At 43.7% G+C, this 12383-nt stretch overlaps 1 protein-coding gene across 2 annotated transcripts in view; it reads left to right on the top strand.

Moving 5' to 3' along the window:
- Window positions 1-12383, top strand: part of TM9SF2 (transmembrane 9 superfamily member 2) — a 70340-nt gene that overhangs the window by 39916 nt on the left and 18041 nt on the right. For both annotated transcript variants that reach the window (XM_067536797.1, XM_067536798.1), the window contains exons 8-11: window positions 5665-5744; window positions 5844-5952; window positions 10688-10820; window positions 11097-11216. In XM_067536797.1, the coding sequence (XP_067392898.1) occupies window positions 5665-5744; window positions 5844-5952; window positions 10688-10820; window positions 11097-11216 (442 nt within the window). The remainder of the gene's footprint in view (window positions 1-5664; window positions 5745-5843; window positions 5953-10687; window positions 10821-11096; window positions 11217-12383) is intronic.

Below are 12383 nucleotides of genomic sequence, written 5' to 3'. Positions count from 1 at the left end.
CCCCTCCATAAACCCACCATGCTTAATTTTGAAGCCAGTTAGGTTTTTTACCCCGCTGCTCCCCTTGGAAGGCTGCTCCAGATCTTCACTCCTTTGATGGTTAGAAACCTTCATATAATTCAAGCCTAAGCTTATTGATAGCTAGTTTATATCCATTTGTTCTTGTGTCCACATTGGCATTTAACTTAAATAACTCCTCTACCTCCCTGGTATTTATCCCTCTGATGTATTTATAGAGAGCAGTCATATGTCCCCTCAGCGTTCTTTTGATTAGGCTAAACAAGCCAAGCTCTTTGAATCGCCTCTCATAAGGTAGGTTTACCATTCCTCGGATCATTCTAGTAACCCTTCTCTGCACCTGTTCCAGTTTGAATTCATTGTTCTTAAACATGGGAGACCAGAACTGAACACAGCATTCAAGATGAGGTCTCACCAGTGCTTTATATAATGGTAACACTTCCCTGTCTCGACTGGAAATATCTCAGCTGATGCATCCTAGGAGTGCATTAACCTTTTTCATAGCTGTATCATATTGGTGGCTCATAGTCATCTTGTGATTAACCAATACACCCCACGTCTTTTTCTTCTGTCACTTCCAGCTGATACATCCCCAGTTTATAATAAAAATTCTGGTTGCTAGTCCCTAAAGGCATGCCCTTGGGTTTTGCACTATTAAATTTCATCCCATTTCTATTACTCCAGTTTACAAGGTCACCCAGATCATCTTGTATAATACTCTGGTCCTCCTACGTATTGGCAATCTACAAATTTTATTAGCACACCCACTTTTTATGTCAAGGTCGCTAATAAAAATGTTAAATAAGATTGGTCCCAAGATTGATCCCTGAGGAACTCCACTAGTAACCTTCCTCCAGCCTGACATTTCACCTTTCAGTATGACCTTTTGTAGTCTCCCCTTTAACCAGTTCCTTATCCGCTTTTCAATTTTCATATTAATGCCCATATTCTCCAATTTAACCAATAATTTCCCAAGTGGAATAGTATCACAATTCTTATTGCATTTCCTTTGTCTAAAAAAATCAGTTATCTTCTCAAAGGAGATCAGGTGGTCTGGTACGATCTATCTTTTGTAAAACTGTTGTATTTTATCCCAGTTACCATTCACCTCTTATGTCCTTAACTACGTTCTCTTTCAAAGTTAGTTCCAACACCTTGTGCACAATTGAGGTCAAACTAACAGGCCTGTAGTTTCCTGGGTCACTTTTTTCCCTTTCTTTAAAAGTAGGAACTATATTGGCAATTCTCCGTTCAGAGAGTGTGATCCCTGAGTTTACAGATTCATTAAAAATCCTTGGTGTTGGGCTTGCGATTTCATATGCCAGTTCCTTTAATCCTTTAAAGATTTTAATATTCTTGGATGGAGATTATCATCTGGGCCCCCTGATTTAGTCTCATTAAGCTGTTTGAGTTTGACTTCCACATCATATGTGGTAATTACTACCTCCATATCCTCATTGTCAATAGCCACCCTGCCTCTACCTCTAAACTCTTCATTAGCCTTATTGAAAAATTAAGCAAAGTATTTGTTGAGATATTGGGCCATGCCTAGATTATCCTCTATCTCCACCCCATCGTCAATGGTTAGCAGTCCCACTTATTTTTTCCTTGTTTTCTTTTTATTTATATGGCTCCATAACCTTTTACTGTTGGTTTTAATTCCCTTTGCAAGAGTCAACTCTGCTTGGCTTTTGGCAGTTCTCACTTTATCCCTACACTTTCTGACCTCCAAGTTGTAGCTTTCCTTGCTGATCCATCCCATCTTCCATTCCTTGTAGGCTTTCTACTTTCCCTTAATCACATGTTTGAGATGCTTGCTCATCCAGGTTGGTCTGGAACTCTTCCCTATGAATTTTTTCCTCTTGCTTGGGATGCAGGCTTCAAAGAGCTTCTGCAACTTTGACTTAAAATAATTCCAATCCTTCCACATTCAGATCCTTGGGTTCTTCAGTCCAGTCCACTTCCCTAACTAATTCCCTTAATTTTTTAAAGTTAGCGCTTTTGAAATCAAGGGCTCTAGTTGCAATTCTGTTTTTGTTTATCCTTCCATTTAGTTTAATCTGAGTTAGTTTATGATCACTCGAACCAAGGTTGTCCCCTGCAACCAGCTCTTCTATGAGGTCTTCATTACTCACTAATAACAAATCTAAAATGGCATCATCTCTTGTTGGTTCAACAATTATTTGGTGAAGAAATCTGTCAGCTATCACATCCTGGAAAATCTGAGCCCTACTATTATTAGCCAATGTATATCTGGGAAGTTAAAGCCCCCATAATAATACAATTCCCAATATTTATTTCATTAAATGCATTGAAGATCCAAATCTGGTTATGTGGGTCTGTAGCATACCCCAAAGACTAGCCCAGGGAAACCTCCAATAGCTTTCTTTCCCCCAAAGTGATTTTTGGCCCAAACAGACTGTCTTATCCATTCCATCATTTGTAATGTCTTTACAGTCCTCTCATATTAATATGCAATGCTACTTCACCACCTTTCCATCTTTCCCTGAACAGTACATACCCTTCAATACATTTACCCCAGTCATGACTACTATTACACCATGTTTCTGTTATCTCTATAATATCTGGTTTCACTTCCTGCAACAGTAGTTCTAGTTCCTACATTTTGTTAACCAGTCTCCTTGCATTGCATTTTGCATTTTAATTGATGCTGCTTGGCTTCACCCACATTCTTCACCCGATTGGGTACAGTCATTCTACTGCCAGTATCACCTATCTGACTGGTATTGGCACTGTCCTTCCTCTTAATGTCCATTTTCCTACCCCCTGCTGTTCCGTTCTCCATTGCTATATCCTTTTTTACTTGATTTTTGTGTCTTTCATTGTTAAAAATAGGCATAGAGATTACGTGAACATCCCCACTATCTTCCCCAAGTTTCTAGTTTAAAGCTTTGTCAGTTTCGCAGATCTCCATCTCAGAAGTCTATTTCCCTCCCTACTCAGGTGGATTCCGTCCCATGAGTATAGTCCTCTGTCCATGAATGCCTCTCAGTGGTCAACATCCCAAAGCCCTCCTTATAGCACCACTACCTGAGTCAGCTGTCAATCATCATCATCTTGTCTCGCCTTCATTCTCCCCTTTTAGGAGCAGGCAGAATCTCACTGAAGAACACCTGAGCTTCCATTTCCTTAAGCATCTTCCCCTGGCATAATCTCCCTTGATACGTTCCAGCTAGAATCTAGCTATATCATTTATTCCCACATGAAGGACAGTCGGTAGATTCTTTCCTGCTCCCATTAGGATCCTCTTCGACCTCAGGTCCACATCCTGTATCTTAGTTCCTGGAAGACAGCACACTGTTCTGTTCTCTGATGACAGGCCTGTCTGGTCTTCTTAGTAGGGAGTCCCCAATCATGTAGACCTGTCTTTTACTAGTGATGGTGTGATTCTCCAGCCTTCCTCCTCTTCTTTCTGGCTGCAAGTCCTTTTGTCTTTTGTTCTCCCTTGCAATCTTCTACAAGTTACCCTGTATCCTCCTGGAGCTCTGAACTCTGGTGATCTCCATTGGCTCTTTCCCTCTTCTTATAGGACTAGCCACTCTTTTCTTCTTCCTTGCCCTCCCACCTTCTATTACTGTCTGCTGTGCCCCTTCTTCATTCTCCAGCACAGCAAGCCTGTTCCTGAGCTCTGTTTTTCCTTCACTAGCCGGTCTTTTCCTCTGCCTGATTCTTGTAGTCATATGAAGGAATAGATCTGTTTAAACCGATATATTTCAGGGTATAAATTGACAAACTAACTTTCCTTTTTAATTTTTTTGGTATGCTTGTCGACATTATGCTGGGATTGATTAAACAGAAATGACCTTTATAAACCCTACCTGTACTTTAATGTGCAGCCACGTCCCGCTCACCTTACTTACATGATGAGTCCCTCTGAATTCTGTGGAAGTGCTTGTGCACTTACTCCTTTTTGATCCAAGCAGTTAACCCAGGTTCAGAGCTCTGGGGATGTTCCACTTGGGAGAAAAAGTTGATGATGGAGTCTGCTAGTTTTGTTGGTGCAGCGTTGTTTGTTTTCAATGAATGTACCATGTCCTGTTTCTTCAAATGCAGGAGGAGCCAAAGGCAAAAGGAAAAGTTTCTTAGCTTATAGGCCTAATCTTATTGTTAGCCAGCACCCTAAGCCAGACTTCTTCTCTTGGGGGTTTCACCATGCTTACAGTCTTGGCCTTGAATTTCTTCACGAGCATGTTCGCATGCTCTCTTTCTCTCTCTCTCTGGTCCTGTGTTTCGTGTCCATGCGCTCTCTTGCTCTCATACACACTCCTTGCTCAGCAAAACCCCCTGTGCCCACACAATCCAGAACTCCTTCAACTGACAACTTTCCTTACCCAGCAGTCTTCCCTCAGAGTTCTTCAATCCAGCTAGCATCAGCAAGTCTTGAATTTTCCCTTCAGCCGCCTCTTGCCTTCCCTCCATCATCTGCTCAAATCCCCTTTGAAACTCAACCATAGTTTCCACTGCATCTCCAAACCGCTGATCTTCTCTTCCATCAGCTCTATCAGGCACCCATTCATACAAATAAAACTCTTTTCAGGTACCTGCTCTAGGATCATGTACAACCTGCAGCTTCCACATCCAGTCATCTTCATTGTCTCTTCCATTGCTTGGGTCACTACTACTGCTCCTCTGTGTCTGACATAGGCTTCCCACCTAAAGTCCTATAGAGAGCGAGGGGTGGGGAAACAAAAACCCAAACAAACACCAAAATAAAACCGTGAATGGGAAAACAGGTTACTTTGCAATGTAAGGTATAAATTGAAGGTTTTATTGGTTATGGCTTGCTAGATAATTTATATAGCAACCTATGTTTTATATAGTACTTTTCAAAAAGTGAAACTTTTCAATCCCCCGATGATCTTGTGGAACATTCAATCTAAAAATATTCAGTTGAAGTTTATTAGGAACCAAATTTGTTTTCTGTGTACTAACATACACAATTTTATTCCATTGTATCTCTGATTATGGCCATAATATAATACATAAACTGGATCATTACTTGGATGGGGATCTTGCAAAAGGTAGTTTTAGTTCAATAGATAATTCAAATAGTACTCTGATCTCTGAGTTAATTTTGAACATGGTGCTGGGGCTGCTGGGCTGCTGTGGGGTATGGTCTTTTAATAATCGAGGTGCTAAGCTGTTGTGAACATTAAAGAGTGTATCTTTCTGTAAATGATGGGGAATTAACCTGGTGTTTTGCCTGGTTTAAATCCAGGTGAGTGAGTGAATTTTTCATTCCCTCCCCAAATTAGTGCTTCGGTTGGATACAGTATTATTGAATTCTGGTCCTAAACAGATTATAATTGCCGTGTGCTGGTAAACAGCTGCTGTATTTTATTTCAGATTCTCTGATTCCAATTTAGTTTGTGTCAGTTTAAGTGCACAGTCATTAAGTTCTTACTTCCTTTGAAGCCACTGGGGATTCTGAACTTGTAAGGCTTTTAGGTCTTAAATTTGTGATGAGGTTTGAAATCCATTTCACTGCATGGTGTCATATCAGTGTAAGTTGCTTCTGTAATTATATAGTTCCAAACTGCTGTTTGCTGGATCTGAAACTAGCATGTCAAATATCATTTCTATGTATTCTGCATATCTGTAACTGACAAAATGTTCAATTTTCAGAAAGAAGAAAAGATAAAATGGGCATCCAGATGGGATTATATTTTGGAATCCATGCCACACACCCATATTCAGTGGTTTAGGTGAGAAGAAAGCTTTAGCCTTCAAATATTACATTCTGGACCCTTTTTTAGGAGCACTAGATTAGATTTTTGACAGAGGATTTTTTTTCCTTTGTGTAGCATCATGAATTCCTTGGTGATTGTCCTTTTCCTCTCTGGGATGGTAGCTATGATCATGGTGAGGACACTGCATAAGGACATTGCAAGATATAACCAGATGGATTCCACTGTAAGTCTGATCTTTTTAAAAATCACTGTTCTATGGGAGGGGTAGGATGTAACTTTGTAAAGCTTGAATTTCTTCTGTTGAATGGGAAACTGCAGTGTTAACACTTGTCATTCTTGAATTCAAATATTAACTGGAGCCCTTCTAGGTTTCTTCTGTATGTGATGGGGTATACTTACCCTCACTGGAGACGAAGGGGTTAAGCCAACATGCCTGGCAGCAGAAGCCATGCCCCCGCCACCCCTGCTGGGCATGCTCCAACTGCTGCTGCAGTATAAAGGGGAGCAGTCCAGCCCACTTGGGGCAGGATGCCAAGCAGGAAGGATGCATGCTGAAGGCTCCACAGAATACAGGCCCATGGGCCGCTGTGCCCATCACCAGGAGCGGAGACCCCAGAGATGCCTGGCCCGAGACTTCCAGAATAAGGGTAGGAAGTGGCCCAGGGAGAGGGTTACCTGATGGCCCAGGGAGAAGGCAGTGTGTTTCGGCTGGATCACTGCTGCCCAGTGCACCTAAGAGTCACTGACAGGTCCCTGGGCTGGGACCCGGTAGAGCAGGGAGCGGCTAAATCCCCCACCCCACCTACTGACCCCGTGAACCCCAGGTGATGGCTCCATCAGCTGGCCACTAGGCTGCCCAGCCCTGAACCTGAGGGTCGCTACTGACACCAGCCACTACACCGCCCCACCCAGAGGCAGCGAGCAGCCAGATGGACCCAGATGCGGGCCCTGAGGCCCACGTAGAATATAGAAAGACTAGTTAATGGGTTTGTGCTTTAAGATAGAATAGTAAAGTATATAGCTTGGAAAAAGGGCTGGAAGAACCTGATAAGGGCAGTCCGGATGCTAGCTCAGCACAAATAGAGGGTGAAAATTAGAAAGGATGAGCTGACTGCAACTGAGCTGACCACAGCCAGTTGGGTAAAAACAGGAAGTGCCAACCTGTTCACTGTGAACATGTCACATAACTGCAAAAGTGACATTGTTCACTGGTTGGTTACATATTGATCAAGCTGACCGCAAAAGTGACACTGTTCACTGGTTGGTGACAAGCTGATCAGTGTGGTGATCAGCCTGTGGGTACTTAAACCCAGAGTATCAGTTGCACTGTGGACTGCAGCCCGCTGGGATCCTCGGTAGCTGGACCGAGCCCTTCTATGAACCAGCAGCGTCTGAGGGACAGCTAACACTTATCAGAGTCGACTCGGCCCAAGGGGCTTGGAAGAAAAAGTGTTCTGGGTAATGTATGAGAGTACACTTGCTTTTACATAACAAGTGACTGTCTGTCTATCTGTTTATATAAGAGTAACTAGAAGTTTACAAATGACCATCTGTCTGTAAACACAGTTTACAAACGATGATCTGTCTGTAAGCATGAGGTAATATGTAATGAAATTGTACAAACGACCATCTGTCTGTATAAGGTAACAAGGAGTTTACAAGCGACCATCTGTCTGTAAGCATAAGGAAATAAGTAATAGAATTGTGCACTATAAAAAATGAATACGTGCATGGTAGAGTATTAGGCATTTGTATCTTTTTCTGGTTTTGTGTTTTTATTAATTATGTCTATGCACTTTGTTCTCTACTAATGAATAAATAAATGAGCAATATTTCTTCAGTTGAAACCTTGTTCGCATTCTTGTTCGGTCATCCCCGTCCCTCGATCAAGGCAACTCCTCTGCTCTCGGAGCCCCACAACCCTAGAGTAAAAGCCTTAGTGGCTGCTCTGGGTCCACGGCCCATACCCCACTCCCTACAGGAGATGGAGTGTAAGTGCCCAGTGACAGGTGGTGGAGAATGGGGACCAGAGCGAGGGAGCCTCCCAAAGCCTCCCCTGCATGTTAACCGCCACATAGCAAGATGGAGACAAACTGTTGAAGTGGTTACTAGAGAACCAACTACAGGTGACGCAGCAGCAGCAGGGTCAGGCGCAACTGGTGCAGCAGATCACCATCCAGCAGCAGCAGCTGATGCGCAAACTGGTTGACCAGCACCAGACTCAGCAGGACTGGTTGATGCAACAGATGGTGTGGTTATTACGATGTAGGTGGCCATCTCCGCTTGACCTGATGGTAGCGAACCTGGGGGTCCTACTCGCCAACCTCCCAGGGTGACTCACAAAGAAGAGGTCCGGGGATGACCTGGAGGCCTTTCTAGTAACTTTTGAGAGGATAGACATCGCTGCTTAGCCCCCAGAATGCTGGGCTACCGTCCTGGCCCCCATATCTGATGGATCCACCCAGATCGCATAACGGAACTTGGACATGCCGGATTTTCTTTAGTATGGAAAGGTGAAGGCCGCTGTCCTAGATCAGGCAGGTGTCAGCCCCGAGTCCTACCATCAGCATTTTTGCTGGGAGCAGTACTGCCTCGGGGACTGGCCACAGATGGTGGCTCGAGTTCTGGAACTGAGCCTGGTGGCGGCTAGACTCAGAAGAGCAATCGGAAGCCCAAGTCAAGGAGAAAGTGGTCTGTGAGCAATTCACCCAGATCCTCCCTGGTGGGGGGAGGGGATGGGTACAGCGACACAGGACGGCGACCCTCGCCAACACCATCAAGCTAATGGAGGATTACCTGGTGGCAGAAGCCCCAGAGCCACGTCCCCACAAGTCAGATACTCCTGGGGGAAAAAGGATTCAGCCTGAGGGAGTCCTCCTGTCGATGGGCCAAGGAGGGCATGACACATTCACCGAACCCTGGCCCCAAGCATAAACCCCAAAGAGAGGGGTTCGGCTAACCGAGGACCAACCCAGAGGAAGAGGGTATTGCAAAGGGGGCCCCCCTGTCCGCCGGGGCATTCGCGACTGATGCTATGAGTGCGGACAGGAGGGACACTTTCAACGAGACTGCCCATATATGGATTGTAGTTTCGGCCAGGTGTGGATAGATGGCCCTCTGGCCCAGAGGAAGGGCCCCAAGAAACTCATGATCCCTGTGAGGGTGAACGAGACCCTGACGCAAGCCCTGCACACCAGAGGTAGCCAGACCCTCATCTAGGATGATGTGATCCTTAACCCCAAGCTGACGAGGGCTGGGATACAGTTGCAGTGCGTCCACTGCACTTCAGAAGACGTGTGATGCTACCCGACTGCCCGGATCGAGCTGGAGATTGCCCCCTACACTGTGAGTCTTGAGGTCAGGGTTGCCCCCAGATTAGACTACCGGTGATTCTGGGATGTGATTGGCACTGGTTCAAGGAACTCCTAGAGGGCTACAATTGCCAGAACCTGGGTGGGGATGAAGAAGGGATCCCCTGGAAAGCGCTGCTCAGTTGATTGGCAGGTCCAGACCCAGGGGAGGGCCCTGTGAGCCTCTTACAACCCCCACCCCAGAGGAACATCAGCTCCGGGCCAAGATCCCCAGGGAGGAAGCCCAGATGGAACTTGAAAATGATGGCAATTTTGGCCGTGAACAGAGGAAGGACCTACCCTCAGCCATGCATGGACCAAGGAACCACCTCTAGCCCAGAGACGGAGAATGGCGCCGGTCTCCCACAAGGCCCCCATTTTGAGATCTGCGGGGACCACCTATACTGGGTGGTTAAAGACCCCCAGACGCAGGAAGACCTCTTCCAGTTGCTGGTCCCACAAAAGTTACAGTATGGGTTCTTGCACCTAGCACATGCCATGCCCTGGGCAGGACACCTTGGGAGGGAAAAGACCTTCCAGAGGGTGGCCCAGTGTTTCTCCTGGCTATGCATCCACCAGGAAGTAAAGAACTACTGCGCCTCTCGTCCAGATAGCAGGCTGGGCCAAAAAGGGTACCTAAGTTGCCCATCAATCCCTGCCTGTGGTGACACTGTATTTCAAAGCTTTTCATGATCTGGAGAAAATTTGAAGTTTGCCTTTTTTAAAATGGCTGCTCTTTTCCATTATTCATAAGCGCTGGAGTAAAAATGTATCTTCAGTTATGAGGAATATCACTTGCATGTTGCAGCAAGGATGCCTCTGGTAATGATGGCTGCTGTCTACAGTTATTTCCAGTGGAACTAAGATTAGACTGGCTTCAGCAAAGATGGCTGTTTTTCTGCTCTATTTTGGAAACTGTTATTGGGGAACGTAGCGGAACACAGTATCTAGATTGTAGGCAGTGGAAAGAAGCGGCAATAATGGGGGCAAGTGAATGCAGAGTGAAGAACAGAAGCTGTGTGCTGAAGCCTGTAGGGAGAATGTGAATGGGGATGGAGACTAGGGCCACAATCCTGCAGCATGGCTACAATAGTTCTGTACATGTGAATGCACTTGTGAGTTTGAGGCCTCAATGGGGCAGGAAGGAGACACAATATTGATGTGTGGGAGTGGAGATAGGATAGAATGTTCTCTGTTCTCAACCCAGTGGTAAGAAAAGTTTTCTTCCAAGTAACTAAGGGAAAGGCTTACATTTTAAGTTAAATTTTGAACCTGAAATAATGTACACAATTTAGTTAAGGGTGGGTGACCACATCAAAGGGCAGAGGGAAAAACTATAATCTTTAAAAATCTTTATTAGATTGCACATGACTTTTTAAGGGGGGGTCTGACCTATGATTTTTGAATGTCTGCACGTTAGTACTGTATTTGTTATTTTTCATGTTAGTAATATGTACTGGTTAGTGATATATATTAATGCCTTATGTTTCTTCAGTATCAAAAGTGATTTAGCCAACTAAATACCTTTTCTTTTCTTTTTAAAAAAAAACAAAATAGCATTTTTGAAAGGAGATTTAATGCATTGAACTGGCTATATTTCTTTTTCAGGAAGATGCCCAGGAGGAATTTGGATGGAAACTAGTTCATGGTGACATATTCCGACCCCCAAGAAAAGGAATGCTGCTCTCTGTTTTTCTAGGCTCTGGCACACAGATCTTAATAATGACTTTTGTTACTCTATGTAAGTGGTGCGGAATGGGGAAAGGGTAAATTTTCAAAAGAAAAATAACCTTAACTTCTAATTGCATAAAACTAATTTAAGTTTAGATAAAAGAAACATTTCTAGATAAAATTTAAAAAACTGGAATTGGAAGAATAGCTATATTTCCTGGTTGGTATGTACAGTAGATATGGACACTAAGCTGTATAAAGTTGCAGGAGATAAATGATACAGTAGCTGTAGAAAATACAAATATAATTTTAAGAATCTTCTAAAATTGTGCATCTGTGCTTGTAGTTTTTGCTTGTCTGGGATTTTTGTCGCCTGCCAACCGAGGAGCATTGATGACCTGTGCTGTGGTCTTGTGGGTGCTGCTTGGAACTCCAGCAGGTTACGTTGCTGCCAGATTCTACAAATGTAAGTAAAAGTTATTTAAGGTGACAGGTCTTAAGTTCATTAGTCTAAATTATCATCACAGCAGTGACTTTTTTTTCATAGTTCGGTATCTGTTTTCCCCTCAGGACAAAACAACAAAACAGAACACGTACATGGTTAAATTGTTCTCAGTTAGTGAAGCCTGAAAGTAAGCTTTTAGGAAAAAAAAAATTTCAAAAGCAGGTATCCTCGAAGAGGCTTTTCATAAATGTGAATTTCTTTCACTTCTGTATATTTATAGGAAGGAACACATTACATTTATGTTAATACTTGGCTGATGACTTCTGACAGTTTCATAATTTCATTGTTTTCCTACATTACAGAATTGCTGTAGTTGTTTAATATTCTTTGGCTGTGGTGACTTGTTTGGAAATACAGAATTTAGCTTTTCTCCCTTTTTAGTTAATACCTGCCCTCTTCATCAGGATGTAGTTTAGTCAGGGGAATAGATGTCATAGGGTCTTTGCTGACTCTGGAGGTCCAGCTTATGGTGGTGAGCTGACCCTATATCTCTCAACTGGCCCATTCAAGGGGTGAAGGAAAATGAATAGTTCTTCCTCTGCTCCGCGGGCTAAGAATGCCATTCAGTCCACAGCTTTTCCTTACTAGCTTTATTTAGTTTAAGATATGACCTGCTTTTGACTGACTGGTTGGTGGAGTGATGATTGGTGCTGAATCTCTCCAGGCGTGCTTTGGATATTAACAGACTGGTTTTAGGAAGGAATTTCCCCATTGCAAACTTGCCTTGGACTTACGGGGTCTTTCGTCTTCCCCAAACTTTTTCTGGAGCTTGTTCTGTGGAAATAGTGTTTCTCTTTTCATTTTGTTACAGTTTTGTAGGATTGGTGTCCACTGGTGATGGTGAAATAGTCATTTACTAATCCCATTCCTGAGTACAAGGTTACAAGTTGATTTGAATGGGATCTGAAGAGTTGATTAGGGTATGGGGATGGCGCTTCATAGTTGAGAACAAATTGTGGAATTCTTTGTCTGACCCCTGATATTCCCTTGCAGAAAAAAAAGTAGTTTTGAGCGGTTATGGCAGAGGTAGTTAACAGGTGGACCACCGGCCAAATCTCGACCGCCAGACACTCTTGAATGGACTCCAAAAAAATTTTATTTACTTGTTTTTATTATTTTCTCTGGAGT

Source organism: Emydura macquarii, unplaced genomic scaffold (assembly GCF_026122565.2).
Source record: "Emydura macquarii macquarii isolate MOO-44397 ecotype Brisbane River unplaced genomic scaffold, CSIRO-AGI_Emac_v2 contig_3671, whole genome shotgun sequence".
In the NCBI taxonomy this organism is placed as follows: Eukaryota; Metazoa; Chordata; order Testudines; family Chelidae; genus Emydura; species Emydura macquarii.
Note: the sequence above shows the minus strand (reverse complement) of the source record. Positions and strands in the feature narration are given on the sequence as shown.